Here is an 18,326-nt window from a genome sequence, read left to right as displayed (position 1 = left end):
AATATGTTACCGTAACCTTTTGTCCCAGTACAGAATCAAATAGCCATCAATCATAAAACTAGTATCAATATATTTCGTTAAAAAAGGTAATTTGCAGACAAATAAACATACCACAATTACATGTGTTGATATTGTCATACAAAAACATAATGGTTGAGTCATTACTGAGAAAATAAATTTTCAAAGTTTGCATTATACAACACTGGCTACATTTTGGTGCTTTAATTATATTGGGTCTTATGATTTCAAAGTCAATGGTAAGTTCAGATGCTCCCTACTTATAGGGAGTTTTTTCAGCTTTCAAATATTTCATGCAAGTTATGCCGGTTTATGGAAAAAAATCGATATCAGGGATCAACTAGTTAAGAAAATGCATCGCTGTCCGCCGCCAATTTATTCTGAAAAAAAGACTTTCTCCATTAAAATATGCTATATTGTTCTGTTGTTACTAAAATGCAGACATGTTTATACTTACTTGAATAACATGCTGTTTTGAAATGTTCTCGGACACTTCCTAAATCAACATTAAACTTACCAATTTCAATGTCATGGAAATGATATCACGGTTTGCAGATGAACGCATATAACACCAACAAATATGTATTACATGTCAAGGTCAAATTGATAATGGTTTTTGGTCTTAAATTTAGACACGTGATTAGAAGTGATGGGGCCTTAAGATATGTCAACGTTTTACCCTTTTGGAATTATAATGAATATTTGATAGTTATATCCATAAACGATGAATTTTTTTCTCATTTGAACTAGAGAAGAAAAGTTCATGACATATCATTACTTATTCATCATTCCGTTAATATGCATTACTTATTAACAATTGAAATTCTGAATGTATTTCAACTCAATTTACATTAAACTATGATCAATTACAACTACACATGTACTAAGGGTTAAACGTGACATGTACTAACTAGAACTGATTGGTACAGAGAATGTTACAAAAAACATAAAAAAAGAAACTTTACAATGCAGTTCTGTATAGTTTGTCCTTTATTTGGTAACTCGATAGAACCAATAGATGGCCCAAATCTTCTAAGCAGCGTCCACTGAAAAGATGGAAACTGTTATAAATGTGGAAACCCACTGCTTGATATTTTGTCTCATAAGATAATACAATGTGAACCCAATAGAAATGCTAATATTGAGATTTATACTGACTTTTGGGAACCCTTTCTGACTTTCAAATCATCACATTCATGTTTTAAACAACATGGAAAGAACACCTGATGCCCGAAAATTTTCTAGACGTTTTAAATGTATGCTTTTTGAAACTATGCGAAGGGAAATAACTTTTTGGTCATCTTCATATTAACCTGATTTAACTGCTCTTTGAATTTATTTATTTCTATGTATATCAATCTCCTATAGGAGGATAGAGATGATGATGATGATGATGGCATTGAAAGCGTTTAAACACGCGCATAAAACTATTGAAAGATCAAAAACAATTTTAAATTTTTAATAGAAGCATGGGAATTGGACCACAACATATATATAGCATCGTTACATAGTGCGAAAATAAAATTCTGAGGTCTAAAAAAACATTTTTTTTAAAAATGCTTCGATTATATTATCCTCTACTTTTCAAACATTCTTTTTTAAAACTTTGATACTTTGTGGAATCAAACCGTAGATAAACAACAGCTATATAACTATAGTTTAATTTGGTATTGACCAGACCTTGTTTTTGTTGTACTTTAGTCTGGTTTTTCACTGGAACTAATATTGATAGTGTCAAGTAATCTCAGACAAATTTACACTAAGATGACCGTCCGCATGGCTTGCCATGGGTTTACTTTAAGTGAGTATCCATTCTTTAATTATTGAATTAGGTTTGTATATTGTTTTAGTTACTATATAAGATAGCATGTCGTTTTGTTTTACTAATCAGTCCGCTCTTAGTTATGTGTATTTTACATATCTGTTGTCATTTGAATCAGTTCTTTCCTCCTAGCATTGATTTTCTCTTGTTCTTATCAACTACTGAGAAATGAATTTGATTTACCAAGAGATGTGTAATCAATTTATTTTGTTATTGTATAAATGTCCTTTAAAACAAGGCTAGTATCCGTTCGTTGTCATATTTATACATTGTCATCAAAAACTGTTTGTTAATTTTAAAAGTGTACGTTTACATACGGTTGTAAGATAACAACTGTGGTTTGGATTTAAGCCATTCACTTATTGTAAACTTCAACGACATTTAAGATAAGATCAATCTGCATCATCTTCACTCGTCTACATCACTCACTTTCTCTTTAATTTATCTATATATTTCAATGAATATATTATAATGCATGCTCAGTTTCAGTTAATATTTAAGATTTTGTATTGGAGAGGATATCTTAAGTTTGATTCACTTCCGTCTGATCCCTTTTGCTATGAGCAATAAAATATGTTTAAACTATCGAGCTGCAATGAGCATACATGTATTTATAAAGTTCAGTAAGGCTATTTTTATTTTTAATAAATTATGAAATAAATATTGTATAAATTGTATAAATAAACATTTTGTTGATTGTCAATATCAATTACTATGGAGATGAACCTAAGAAGTGTGTTTAATTTAAATTCTGATGCGATATATTAAAGAACTCTCTCTCAAAACAAAATTTGTTTTTACATATGTACCGTGTTGATTGTTTATCTAACACTACCTGACATTGTGTCCTCTTTTTCATACAGTCAAAATTCTTGTTTATGTTTCATATAGCTTTGAGCTTGATAGAACGAAATGTAACATTAACAAAAGTGGAGTTGCGGAAACTTATTTTAGAGTTCATTTGTATGAAATTGTATCCAAGACACTTGAGTGTTGTTAAGACAATAAAACATGAATTATTACACACCAATAAAACCAATATATTATTACATGTAATCGTATTGAACAAGTTTTGATGATTTGACCCATATCTACAGTAGTTAAAACAAAATTAGAAGTAAATACATTTCGGTACCATTATCTGCAAGTCTCAAATGTGTACACAACGATTCAAATGAGTTTCATTATCAAAGTAAAATATTTAAAATACGCTAAATGCATAATAATGTGTATAACCTTACAATGTCTAATAAACTATGTATAGTTATAATTCGTGACTGGTCTGCTAATGTGCTGAGGTCAATATTAATAGTCATATTACGTCTATAAATACTTCAATTTTATCGTTTTCTGAATACGATTTTCCCGGATTTTCCGTCAGCCATGAATCAAGTCAGTTTGTAAGGAAACACAAGGTTTTCTTCACAACAATGAGAGCAGGTATTAGGTTTTCATTTGTGCAGTGCTGACGACGCTAAGTTTTTGTGCATAACAAACAACAATACTTTGGTTAATTTAGGACAGTCGTACATATTTGTGTATTTAACATTTCCTCAATGCCGATATATAATTTCTCCATGACTGAGTGTCACAGTAAGGTCCTTGAACTTCAAAGGAATAGAATAGAGAGCTGACTACTTGTAGATCATACTCGCATACCGAATATTCTCGAGGTAACCGAAGTGACAGCAACGACCATTATACTTCTAACATGGAAACATTATCGTAGACAAGATCCATCTACTACCTTTGATAAGGTAGTATCGAGGTCTAGTAAATATTGAACGCATTTAGGTTAAATACGAATGCATTTTTATGCTTCTGCTCACGTTCCGTTCTTCTTAATATGAATTCAAAACAAACTACTAATGTTTGCTTATTTGAACAAATTACAAAATTACATGTAATGTGCAGTGCCTGAAGGGAAGTGTCACATTCGTGTATTGATCCCGACACATCACTCAAAATACTCGCATTTAATATACCAAGAAAATCAATAAAAATCGTTCAAAATTACCTTCTAGCAAATGTAGTAAGGCATTGACTTTCATTTGTGTGTATGTGTGTAAATGGTATATTAAATTATTCCAAGGTATTAAAGCTGTGTCACTACGTGCAAATGGCGATAACTTTTTTTAAAAGTGGTATTTCTACTAACGATGTACAACGTACAAACTTTATATACTTAGGTGAGCAAAGCATCTTCTTAGTAGTAAATTAATGATCTACAATCAAATAGCATCAGTGCATCGAAGCACTGTGTAAATGTCTAATCACAACTGCAACGCATCAAATGGTTATGGACTGAAATAAAGATTCCAGTGATTTAATTGCTCGAGTTCCTATTACTGATAAAGAGCCCTATCCATCCCCACCTTAATCCTGTAATAACGAATGAGTTATCAATGTTCTGAAACGACAACATCCAAGTTCCTCCCTACTTCAGCCGATGGATTTATCTTCATTAAGTGCCCGAATGTAACATATTTTCCTGTTGTATAAGGCCATACATTATTATTACAAGGATTTCGGCGTAAGAAGTAACTTACGGGAAGTTACATAGCGGATGCTTGTATCGGTTTCTTGTCTGTTTCCAGTGGGAAATTTGAAGGTCGCACTTTAAAAACAAGTTTGAAAACTTCGGTTGGAAAAAGAAAATAACTGATTTGTAGGTATTAGCACGGGCTGTGGGTATTCAGTAAGAAAATAAGTGATTTGTATGTATTAACACAGGTTGTGGGTATTCAGTAAGAAGACAACTGATTTGTAGGTAGTAACACAGGCTGTGGGTAATAAGTAACAATCAAGTATAAATATTGCTATTTGAGAAGACGACTGTTTTTGTCTAAATTTTTAGGTAATTTCTTCTGTCAGCAGCCTTTCACATGTTTTCCAAAGAAATTTACGAAAAAAGATAAAACCAATTTTGTTGGATAGTCTATCACAAATATTCATTCACGCAACCCTCTTAATACCAGAACCAACGTATGCGGTTTGTCATTGGCAATTGTAGCGAGTGTTTCCATTTTGTTTCATGAACCTTCATCACCACTTATTTGCTTAAATTCATCCACGTGCTTCATGTATTTTTTTCTTCTGACTCTCCGAGTTAGGATACAATGGCATTATTTTTTTTCGGTTTTCATTTTTACTTGCAGTTAAATTATTGATAATAGTACTTATCGGATCATAATATCTGGAAAATTACATTTTATAACATTGTAAATAAAGGTTGCAACAGTTGTGGGACCAGAGGCAAAGTTTTCTCATAAAATAGACATATATGAATGACAACAATTGTATAGGTAGCAGCTGTCCACGACAGACAAAAATGAAACGCCATCTCTGGTCAAACGTCACCTCTGGTCAAACGCCAATAAAATTATCATTTACTCCTTTATTTTAGTACTAATTTATGCTTTGACTAGCAGCCTGACCCGAATGGACTCTTAAGTTCCTTCCACATATTTTTTAGTTTGCATTATAATTTCTTTATGGTACTTGACTTATCGTGCTTAAATAGTTTCCAAGCATTAAAAAAAAACAGCCGAACAAATATATTTTTAAGTTGCATGAGGTATCGACTATTTTTATACTAGGGGGTGGGGGCTGGGATTATTTTGGAAAAAAATAAAATTATGCTAAAAAAATTCCAGCCATGAATAGGAAAAATATGTGATTCAATAACTTCACAATGTAAATTTTCAAATTAGAAATTTTTAGCTCCAACTGATGCTTGTGCGAATTTTTTTTAAACTCAACATAAAATCCTTGGCCCAACTTCGAAAAGGAAATTGTCTGTGTGTTGTTAAGGAAAGTTTAAAATCGAAAAATATCAACACAAGCAAGACTTGGCGAATTTGTTAAGATATTGAAATTGAAGAAAGCGAGTTTATATTTTGCGATATACAAATTTCAAAAGTTAAAAAACCTCTTTCTCTACGATTATACCGGCTATTTGATCCCTTGACATTCTACATAGCAGACAATCTAGTGATCGGCCGTGACTTCTGGGATTAATTCTAATAAAGTTAAAATATTTAAAAAAAATCGGAGATCGTATTTTTAACATCCCACTCCCGATTTAGATGTAAAAGAATCTAATTTGATGTAACAATTTTCTACGTGCACCCCTTTTAAAAAGAGATATGAATAGTCAACTTATTTAGTGAATGTTAACTAACAGCTTGCTTTAAGGTATGGGTTTTGTCCATCATTGAAGACTTTGTGGTGACCTGTAGAAGTTAAGTTGATTTGGTGGATGACTGTTTCATTGGCAGTCATGCCACATCTCCATTATACGTTATGTTATACCAGGTCTGAGATCAAGGAGACGAGGATTAATACTACTTAGAAATATTCAAAATGATGTAGACATCACAGAATTGATTTCTTTATTTGGTGTCACTTGTCTACAATTTTAATTTAAACAGTCGTTTTTCAAATAGACAGACATTCTATAATGCTCCCCAGTGGATTACTGTAGAAACAACTAAATGTCGATATCAATTCTAGACGCCTTGTAAAACCAAACAGAAATATGCTGACTAGGACAGTGTTTGAAATGTCAGATTATTGTTAAAAGCCGATTATTTTTCATTTTTTTTTAAATTAAAGTAGGATGACGGATTACAACACGAATAAGTACTAAAATATATGTTCGTTCTTACTAATCTATCATGTTTGATTTATACGTTTATTGTTGTGTACTTAACCTTTCCTCTATACATATCTACTTGCTCATTTAATCACTAAATAAAAAAAGATTCGTGTTTTTTTTTAATTCTTTGCATTTTTTAATTAATTCATATATTGACACGAATAAGTATGCATTAAAGGGTATGATTAAAACTAAAATTCGCACTAACAGATGTACCAGGGAATGATACAATTTAATATTTTATCAATTCTATATTTGAACATCGATTTAAACTTCATGCTGTATAATAATAATAATAATAATAATAATAATAATAATAATAATAAAACTTCCCAAAAAGAATCAAAGCTAAAATGAAAAAATAAGTCCAAGGTAATAGGACAGAATTGCCCTCTCCTGATTTGAGTATTTGTGGTAAGCGGTCAGTCTTGTCAAACACCTGTCGTCATATGTATAGCAGGCAACAGGTTGTTAATACCTACGTTCTAGGCGATCAATGAATATGTTATAATTTCATCGTTTCAGCATAAATTTGTTGTAAACGGTAGTTTGGGGACAATTTATCGGAGTTTTACCGACTGATAATATATCTAAAGGTCAGTTAATTAACTATCATTTTCTAAGAACCAAGTAACTCCTCCAGATCTGTTAGAGCTCGTTGACATTGTCAGAGAAAAAAGAGGATGAGGGGGAGGAGATGTGGATTACAATGCTATAGTTGTTTTTTTTAAATTACTTATCACTTAAATAGGTCGGACAATAAGTTGGATTATCGTAAACTCAACGGTATTAAATGATCGGAAGATAGAAAATATGTTCGATCATAGAGAAGGGCAGAAAATGACATTTGTGTCCATTAGATGGAACGATCTGTGTTTGTTTCATCATTTCAAAAACTGTAATCTTTGACATTCTTTTAAAAATCTTAATCATTATTAAATTGTAAATGCTAATTTAAGATAATAAGCAGATTACCTCAAACATATCATCATAATCGAAGTTATTTCTGAATATGTGCATATTTTTTAATAATTTTATTGCATACATCCTTAACGCGTCTATACATGGTAATAGATAACAAAGTAAGCATGCAAAGAACTATAGAAAAAAAGCTGCTCTTTATGTGAGAGATCCGTCCAAGTTAAACTTTACATACTTGCTTGTAGTAAGACATTGTGGTGTGTTTGATTTATGTAGTCATCTCAATCATCGTGTGAACAGGACAGATCTTGGTTCTTTCCTTGTAACGTGGATTTTCATGATTTATAGATGTTTACATTGAAGGAAATTATGATGTTGTTTTTGTGTCATTTATTTGAAATTTCTACGAAAGCTGTAAAAATTCTTTGAAAATTTTCTTCAAACTGCAAGGTTTTAGAAATAATTATCTAGTTTTAATTAAAAATTGATGCAGCGATGAACAAAATGGCTATATTTCGTTCAGTTTTGAAAATCTGCTCATAAAATCTTATACAAACTGTTTAGATAAACCAAGTCGATACATAAACATACTTCCCGATGTGTGTCGGTCGATGGTTGAAGCATGGGACTTTTAATCATTAGGTCTAAAAAAAACTGTAGGTAGGCCCCAGCCCATTATCAAGATTCCAAGGTACAAACGTAGCTCAGAAATTTTATCTTTGGGCTTTCCATTATGACCCGAATTGGAAGCAAGGTCGTTAATGATTTGTATAGTATGGGGATTTTGATTTCTGCAAAGCTATGTCAAATATGTTAGCGTCATAAGCATACTTGATAACTGAGAGTTTCGAATACTGTGTTTGCCAACATTACTTAAGCAAAAATCAAATATACCTACCGAATCTCGCAAATGTGACGCTCCGTCTATGACACAAGTCTAAGCGACCCCCATCAAACCATTTTAACCGTCTGGCCTATATAATGCCTAAACTGGTGGTGTTTAGTGACATTAGGTGTCATAGGGTCCCAATGTGTCCATCAATGAATGACGTTCTGTATCATAACAGATGAATAACATACAGTAGTAGTTTGTGTGGAGGACATAATCATGGACAATTGACTGTCCAAGAGACATAGGTATTGCCTGATACATTGAAAAAGTCTCGAGCCGCCAGTGAGTACATTGTCAATGTTGAAAGCAATATCACTTCCCAAGGACAGTTAATACATCGATAATTCACATAACATAAGCAACTATTGTGTTTATTTCATTGAAGAATCTGAAGCCGGCATAATTATGTGGTAATAACCTCTCTTTTAAACGCACATTGATGAATACTACATAACAATGTTTTATCCAAAAATAATAGCCCATCCTTCTCTACTCTGAAATACCAGGGTTGTTTAATACTGAGGCTCCCTCGTTTAGTTATTTTATAGAAATGTATTTAATGATTGAATTCTGTCCCCTTTGTATTCCCATCCTCAGGTGTTAACATCGTTATTGAACTAATTTATCTGACACGAACTAGTGCAATATATTGATTTTCACCTGTTGTCAATGGCATGTAATTAAGACGCCTTCAATCAAATAATTTTTGCAATTAAATAGTCCTGAATCTCATCGATAACGAGCTATTATTGCTGAGGATACGAGTCAAGACTTGGGTGTGTATCCCTGTTTCAACAGGACTAACTTCCAATATTCAAAGCAACGTAAAATGTCAAATCAAACACCGTAGGAGTAGTTACGATCAAAAGTAATCGATTGTTATAGATACTTTGATAACACTTATGTTGAGTAAAAAATATTATCATGTCGATTAATCAAAACGCGCGATATACGAGTTATTTCTCATTCAAACAAGATTTAAGGTCCTGGCACTGATAAAATTTTAAAATTCACCTGGATGATTTTATCATCAATGGGGCGGGTGTTTCTAGAGAACATTTAATCTACCAGTGCACTTGGTCTTAGTTTTTAGTGGAGTCCACATTGCCCATTTACTTTTGTACGTGTTTTTTGTTTTTGCTATTGCTTATTGGTTTGTTTTGTTTTTGTTTTTGTTTTTGTTTTGTTTTAGGGGGTATTTTTATTACCGTTCTAATCATGGTTTCCTTAATTTCGCTTTAATTGTCAGTATACAAACGGTTTTATGTTGTGTTTTAAATTGTTATGGTTTATTGTGTCCAACACTTTAACAATTACTGCAACTTTCAGTAGCAAAATAAAAAATAATATCGATATACATATATATGTACATATATATATCTCATTTCTAAACATAAGTTTATTATAGCATATTTCACACTGCAATGAACTCGGAAAACCTGAAACGGGAAACTTGAAGTATTTAAATCTGTTATTTATCAATAAAAAGTAAAAATATGAAGACAAAAAAACATTAAGGAAACAGTATCTTGTTATGGCTCTTTGCCCATCTTTACACTAGCTGACGTCTTTCTTATTTCCATTATACTTACATGTAATTAAATTTGTATGGAAAAAATATGGACCAAAACAATACACCACTTATAATAACAAATTATAACTTTAATAATGACACCCCTGAGTGACACATTTTGACGTCAGTCGAACTATGATGCCGTTTACTGAATACAAAATAATATACTATATACTTTAAACCATACGTCAGCGAGAAGATCATGATCCGGTTTAAATGTACAATTTCTCGGTAAAAATAACATACAACTATTGCCACGTCAAATGATTTAACTAGTACATATTTAAAACACCAGTAGTTGAAGTGCTGACTGTCAGAATCCCATTGTTTTGTTTAAAGATTTTTAAAGCAATTAGACTCGCTCAGATTTCCATCCGGTTGAGATTGTCACCAGGAATTATCCCGACGTCACATGGAGCTATTTTGAAAATTACAACCGCCTTACTTGGTTCCAATAAATGCAAGAAATAGTCTTTAATTGATTTATACGGGGGAGTAACGATTGGCAAGTGCTATTCGGAACACCAACGTAGCATCTCTGATGTTTCTGATTGGCTATTGTAGTTTCATTCTGTTTATCTGATAGTACAGTTGTAGTGGACTACTGTAACGGATTATACTACATTTTATATATAGAGGGAAAAGTCGGGTGATTACCACCACTCGTCTCAGTACCAAGAGTATGTATTATTTTCTATTTTTACTCTCTTTGTTTCATTTTCTTTTAATTAGTATGCTTAATTGAAACCTTTTTTTTTTTGGTCATATTTCTTATTATGATAGCTACACATACTAATATTGTGGTTAGTGTTCTTTTATCTCATGTTAACGTGATGAAGACTTCATCTAACATATTTTTCTTTACTTTTGTCATTTTTTTTGCTGATTTTAGACTTTAAATAAATGTTGCTGAAGTTGCATGGTGTTTAAAAATTCCTTCGATAAATATGTTATTTTAAATAATCTTGTTCATATTTTCATAGTGGATATATTATATGTGCACATATATACATGTATTAATCGATAATCCTACATTGTAACAAGTGTAAAATAATATCTCTTATTTCTAGTGCTTGGCACAAAATACAACCATCAATATATTGGAGAAATATCAAATGAATTCAATTAATTGTCGTAGCTTCTGTAACATGAAGTTGTTCGATTGACTGTTGCTGAATTAGACCTCGCATGAGAAGCCAAAATTAAATTCTTTTTAATGAGATTTCGCATGTTTCATATTCACGATAGCTTGATTAAATTTAACTTATAAGTCCTGCGTAAGATGTACCGATGCTTGTGTGTGCTTACAGTTCTACAATGACTTAACCACCTGTTTAATTCGCATAGACCTTATTATGATAAGTACTTTAGCTCATCGTGACAGGTGAAAAACTATATATTCACGTCAGACTACTTAAGATAAATTGAACTGTGAACACGGAAATTGTCCTATCATCAAAACTTTAATAAAAATCCATTTAATCTGACGCAAATCGTCAGGTAATCTCAGGTGTGTGATGCTAAATTACTACAAGTAATATTGACACTTCCTTCAATTGGGGACATAATGCACAATAACCGGGGGGCAAATTCGAATGGGATGAAATGTGGTTTTATTATTAGAAATTATATCATAATTCATTTATTCTGGTGTTGCATTGACAGGCTGCTATCTATCATGGTTAGCTAGCCTTGGGGGCAATCAGATAGCTTGACTGTCGCGTCCATTATATCTAATTAGCTCTCTTTGACCATATTCTTCCTTCTAATTATGCTAAATGTCAGCCATTTATCAAAACTCACGTACTTGGATGTGTAGTTCAACCATTGAAGAGCTGTGAAATACTGACGCGATAGAGAAGTGCAGACCGAGTGAAAAATTCGAATTCATATTACAAGGTTGAGTTTTTTTTTGTATTACATAGTGAAAATATATTATGCATCGCATATAAGTACCGAAAATGAGTTGTGGAATATCATGCACGAATTTATGTTTAAGCACGTCGAATCATTAATTAATTCTAAGACCTACTAGTCCATATAATTTTCGACATTTTTTTTTGTTATTTAGTTATTCGTAATTTCTTTCTAATTGTGCAGTGTGGATGCTAGACATGTTTTAAGTATAACATTTCCTCGTTTACTTTCCTCTGTAATAACAATGGTTGTTTGTAAATACGACCATTCAGTTGTCGTGGTTTGTGGTTAAAATTAGTTCTTGCCTTTATCAATCATTAAATTTAGAACTAGTTTTGTCTTCCAGTCATATCTTAACTATTAAGATTTAAAACCTGGTCTGTAGATTAAGATCGTGTCCATTGATTGTAACAACACACGATATGGTTCAGTTTTAATTTTTATCGTGTCTTACCCGTAAAAACGTCAGCAGAATTACGACTGTCACGTTTGTTAGTTCTCATGATAATTCGTTTTGCTGTTGTGCAAATGACAGCTTGCTACAGCCGGCAGTGCTTTAATTTTGTGTACTTAATCTGTACATGAAAATGGTAGTCTGCTTCTATACTACCTCAAATTTCTTCTTTTTTGTTAGGTCCATGCTAGTTTTGGTTGCGGTAAAATTGGCGTTTTCTTCACACTTTGTGGATTTATTATGGATTACTAATATAATGTACTGTAACACTACAATCTTAGTTTATGCATAGAAGATTTAAATAATCTCATTCTCAGTAAGAAACCCATTAGATCACAGCATTTCACCCTTTATATTTCATGAAATTTGATATTTGTCCGGTTTTCTCAAAGTCTTAACCTTTATAAGAATACTGTGAGTATCTCTTAAGAATTATACCACAGACTTCCTTATAATGTCTGAAACGTTATAACGTTGTCTTGAGAGTAACAAAATATTAAGTCATTGCCTATGAGACAAAATAATGGATGTTTCTGTCATTGTCTTGATTTGTATGCAGCTACTGATTGATTAAATCACGTTTATCCCACATGGTTTATCCGTGGTGACTGTTTCCAAATCTTACAATTATTCCGAAATCCTTAATACAGTCTAGAATGTTGGTAGACATTGTAGGCAGTTATTATGAGTGACATTTCACACAGAAGTTACCTAGAAGACTGGATTAAGGAAAGGGAAATCTGAATGATATATTTACCACTGTCCTTTCCTGGCTAATGGCCAAATGAAAAATTACTTTTAATGATAAATCTTCATGCTCCACAATCAGTTAATGCCCCTCCATTAGTCCTAAATACAATCAATAAAATTGTTTATCGCAAGTTTCATTGCACAATAAATAGGTTTCCTAGAAAAATCGAACAATGTGGTGTATTTATTATTAGCATAGGACTAATTCTCCAGTGTTACACAAGGTCAAATAAATATAAATGCCTGTTTGATATTAACAGAAAAAAAACAGAAATTGTACAAATAGACAGAGTTGCGCTTTATTACCTTTTGATAAAATGTATTTTGCACTACTCCAAATGTTTCTGGCTATTGTAAATATGTCTATGTTGAATTACACTGTCATTTCCATAAAGAAATTTACTAGTACATTGAATGACTGTGTTCCTGTGCACTAGTGTGATCGGTAAATCAGTCGGGTTTAGAACCTAGAGTCCAAGCAATGTTATATAGATAGTGGTGATAAACACGATGTTTGGTCTGTAATAGAAGACTGTATACATGGTTGACAGGTGATTGTGGCTTTCATCATCTTAAACTTCATTTCAAAATATGTTTACATTTTTATGTTCGATGTCTTTCTACAAAAACATATAATTTTGGTGTTTCCAAACTTGATCGATCTTTTGTGTAGTGTAAGGATTTCTCATTGATGTATGAAGGAATTCACTGATTCTGCAACAGATAATGTAATAAATCTAATTATGTTAAATTAACCAGAAATGCTATGCTAAGTTGTCTGGGTTAGTGTAAAAATAACCTTTGTGATGTTCTAAAACAGAGTCCATGCCTAGTTTGCATTAGAGGTGTTTCTGTGTTAAGCCTATGGATTAATTCATCCGCAGTGACCTTGGATATCTTTTCGTTCACTTCAAAATACACAAACCTAAGGCGTTGTTCGGAAGAAGCCAAAGCTTTTGTTCGACAAAATGAACACGAGCGGATATAATTAGTGTTCTTTCTATAAATTACAAAAATACTTGGATTCATTTGATTGTGTTTGTCAGTAGAATCGTTGGATTATTAAAACATTTTTTGTTCTATTCATTCCAGGTTATGAAATCTGAAAATATAATGGCGACGAGTTATGAAGATTTTGACGTTACAGAAGATTATCAGAACTTTGACATAGATGACTATTCAGTGCGTGCAACAGATTATGAAATACGTAAGCGACCGACAAAACGCGAAGGGCCGGGATCTCCGTCAGATTCTTGCGCAAGCTCAACAACAGACGATTATACAGAGAGAAAAATGAAAAATTCCCGGAAGTCGACAAAGCGGCGGAAAGGCCATAGTGCTAGAGAAAGAAATCTACGCCGCATTGAAAGCAATGAAAGGGAAAGGATGAGAATGCATTCCCTAAATGATGCCTTCCAGGAACTAAGGGAAGTTATTCCACACGTTAATCTGGATAGAAAGTTATCAAAGATTGAAACATTAACACTGGCAAAGAATTATATCAAAGCTCTAACAAACGTTATCTGTAACATTAGAGGAGAAAAAACGCCATACCAATTTGAAGAAAATGAAAACGATGAGAGTGCTGACGAAAATATTCATATAGACGAAGAATCTCCTTCTATGCAAGAGGAGTCAAGTGAAATGTATAGTGATAGCATATAATTACCAACCAACCGGAGCTGCTGATAACGTCAAAGCATTTGTGATATCATTTTGTGAGGATTCTTTTAAAAAGAGGATATATATTTATTTTTTCAACGTTTGTGCAGAGACAGTAGAACATTCCATCGCCAAAATTGCATCCGAGTCCATTTAAAGTCATGAAAATCAGTGCATTTCATTTTTTCCAGAGAGTTCCATCCAATTCAGTCAAAATATAGTGAAGACTTGTAAAATACTCGTGTGCGACGGAGACTTGTGTATATATATATTGCATGTATACGTCCGCTTTTAAGTAGTCTGTTCATTTCTTCTAGAACTGTTTATCGTTTGGTGGAAGTTTCACCCGTCATCGTCTGTAAAGATGCATATGCAGTTAAAAGAAACAAACAGTTACACCAGCTAGCTTAATCTAGCTGGTAAGTACAATACTATGTATTTTGGTGCTACATAAGTGAGTCTAAGAGTTTCACTAGAGTTAGTCTTCTCCACATGATTCCACCAGACGTGAACTTATTACATCTATGAACGGGCTATTGTCTATTATGGGTGCTTGGGTGAATTTTATATTAATCTATCATTACCCAGACACTGTATTTATTTATATTTAACTTACATTAATTTATTTATTTTGTATATCAGCCTATTTATTTAACAAAACCCTGTCTCGTCACTATAGACCACGGGATGACCACTTTTAAAACAAGATGTGATTTATTGGTACTAAATCCCCAGAGAATGCTTTTGAATGAATGTTACATGATATTCATCTTGATCGTGCTGATCAAGTTTTGTTGAATGTTTCATTTCTCATGTTCAGGTCAAATGTAATTTGTATCTAAAAACCATAGGCAGTGAATTGCACGTGAAATTCACATTAGTTTAATATTGAAGTCATGTGAGATTTTCAGACATACCTTCTTTGTCATAAAGTTATTTTGCCGAAATTATCTTGATATTTTTTTTTTATACATATAACTTCTTTTTTCATCATAGTTTAGAAATTTAGGTGACAATTTTGTTCTGGATAATCGAGTGAGACTAATCATGTTTTGGGAGAAATATAGACTAATCATATTTTAGAAGAAATACCTTGTCTTTTTTTTTTATAATATTAACGCTGTTTTCAATTTGAAGATTAGTTTTTAGAGGTTCTTTTTTAATGTCTGTTTACGCATAGAATGATCCATTCAGAAAGAAAAAACATAATAGAATTGTAAATACATTTACTTTTTCACCTTTAAATTTGATTGCATTCGTTTTATTATTCTCACGTTAGTCCTTTAAAGATAGTAATAGGGCACTGAGGTGTACTTTAGAATGTTATTATATGTATTATCAAGGTACATCTTCATCACCAAATTTTGCAATAATGCGAAGTTCATTTATTAGCATCATGGTGAATTAATGGTTTGTTGACGTTATTATATGTTGATGTTGACGTCACGTGCAGTAATATGGTTAAGAGCCAATTGAGAATTATGTAATAACATTGCCAATAAGATAACACTTGGATTAACTTCAAAACAAAAACTTCATGATAATTTTCGAGAATTGTTACAATAATGCAGGTATTCAGTAAGGCTTGTGAGAGACGCAGATTTCTAATAGAAATTCAAGAAATACATGTTAATGGTTGTTCCATCTAGTACGTTTGCTTAATGACTAACGCCAATGCTAACTCAAACTAACATGCCCATTCTGGTAACGCAATTGTAATCGAGATTTTTTTTATTGATTATATTGTCCTCTGGGTCTGTATGTATCCCGTTAACACGATATGACCTTTATTTTTCTACATTTAGCATCATTGTTAATTTTCTCATCCATGAAATCAGATTTCAGCTTCATTCAGACTTTACATACATGTTCGTTGTTTTCTAGGTAAAGATAAATCAGTAAATCCAAAGCGTCTTCCACATTTCATTATCTTCATTCATAATCATACAACTTATAGTGCTGATGTTTCATTCCCAGTTTTTGTCTTTATTTTGATAGGTTCTATGAACATTTTTCCCGTCGAACTTGTCCAGATTAGGTCAAATTTGTTCTCTAGCATCCTTTGCCCGTCGTACTTCCCCAGATTAGGCCAAATTTGTTTTCTAGCATCTTTACAATACCGCAGTTACGATCACTTGTCTAACCTGTATCCCCTGTGTGGAATTAGTTCCATAGTTGAATTAATCGACAGTTACAATCGTGGTTTTTTTTCTGTTTCTTAAATGCATTGTTGGGATTTAAAGGAAAAAAATCACAGCATTTTTGTTTTAAATGGACCCTATAAAATTAATTTACCGAAAATATAATGGTGACTCCAGAGGGTTCTCGAATAGAAAAATTGGCCAGTATTGTATGAGTTATGTTTATATCAATTACACATATAATTACAAATAATGACCTTGATTTTTGCCTTTGTTAAGTATGTAATAGTAGTAACCGCTTATCTTCTGATCTCTTTAATTTTACAAGGTTGTAAATGCGTTTTATCTACTTCCTTCCTCCGAATCATGACATTGAGAAACTAGAAGGTCATAACTAACATATAAAAGACATCTCGGTTTATGTTTCATATTCTCGTGGGACCAGTTTTTAATCAAGTGCTCAATTTCGCCATAAAACAAATAAATCAACAATTGTTCAATAGTCCAACATTTGGTTGATTCAACGTAAACTTGTTAATATATGGTGCTATCTGCAGCTGTATGTCAGTTATTTTTGTATACGTATACAGCAAGAATGCTGCAAAATGTAAAATTTATTATGATTTAATTGTCATTCATTTTTTCATTTATAATATTAAAAACTTTGTCTGAATTTATGTCAAATGCATTTATTAATCTTTATTTTTTCATTTGTTTTGTTCACATAGATACAGTAATATAAAACTTATAAAAGAATGATCTTAGAAATTCCAAGTTTCCCAGGAACTGGGATTCTCATGAAACATTTCATAAACACAAACCATATTTTTCTATTTTTTTTGCAATAAAAAGTTTGAAAAAGAAGAAAAAAACATTTGAGATAGAAATTGTAGTAATCTTAAATATGGAGTTGTCTTGGATCAATAAATACTTGTTTACTCAATAACCGCGACATTCAATCTCATAATATTTTACTCTTCACTGTTTTTTTGTCGTTTACAGAGGATACAAGTAATGTTTATATTTTTTTCCAAGATGACAGTACACTTTGACAATTTTTAACATTTGAAAAAAGTAATGAAATATATTAAATCTTCTGTTTCTACAGTAAGAATAGAGTTCTCGATTTGAGTCTTGAAGGCATTGATTTCTGTTGCGCATAAATCTTTATAATTTACTTTAAATGTAAGTAAAATAGAATTTTATTTCAGGCTTCCTGTTTTTAACATATAAACAGCTGTGACAGTGTTCATTTAGATTAAAACACGCAAAAATATTGATATTTCTAACAGGTTTTCCCGTCAGTAAAACTCTTTTATTATGAAAACTAACTGGGAAAGGTTGTAGATTCATATTCTGATTTTGTTTCCTCGCACTTGTCTTGTGGAAACTAATATGAATATTATATTAATCTTCCTATGATGTTGCTAAACTTGTAAATCTTTATTTTGTACATGTTATTTGTTGAAATCATTCCATAGTTTAAGAATAAATATATATAATAAAATAATCAAAA

The 18,326-nt window shown here is 31.9% G+C and overlaps 1 protein-coding gene and 1 long non-coding RNA gene across 5 annotated transcripts in view; one reads left to right on the top strand and one right to left on the bottom strand.

The window, feature by feature from the left end:
- Nucleotides 1-685, bottom strand: part of LOC148618810 (uncharacterized) — a 13,553-nt gene extending 12,868 nt beyond the window's left edge. The window contains exon 1 of the long non-coding RNA XR_015921447.1: nt 536-685. This is a non-coding gene — a long non-coding RNA (uncharacterized LOC148618810). The remainder of the gene's footprint in view (nt 1-535) is intronic.
- The window catches only part of LOC148618809 (uncharacterized), a 22,875-nt gene extending 4,549 nt beyond the window's left edge, over nt 1-18,326 (top strand). Inside the window, exons 1-2 of one of the 4 annotated variants that reach the window (XM_088578055.1) lie at nt 1,700-1,819; nt 14,100-18,326. In XM_088578055.1, the coding sequence (XP_088434181.1) occupies nt 14,103-14,672 (570 nt within the window). In that variant the 5' untranslated portion in view covers nt 1,700-1,819; nt 14,100-14,102 and the 3' untranslated portion in view covers nt 14,673-18,326. Of the gene's footprint in view, nt 1-1,699; nt 1,820-6,980; nt 7,097-10,133; nt 10,567-14,099 lie in introns of those variants that run through there. The other 3 variants (XM_088578056.1, XM_088578054.1, XM_088578057.1) reach the window with 3 other exon arrangements.

Source organism: Perna viridis, chromosome 4, assembly GCF_037379345.1.
Source record: "Perna viridis isolate PV_CMFRI_1.1 ecotype Kerala chromosome 4, ASM3737934v1, whole genome shotgun sequence".
Classification (NCBI taxonomy): domain Eukaryota; kingdom Metazoa; phylum Mollusca; class Bivalvia; order Mytilida; family Mytilidae; genus Perna; species Perna viridis.
The sequence above is the reverse complement of the archived record's forward strand: the minus strand, read 5'-3'. Positions and strand labels throughout refer to the sequence as shown.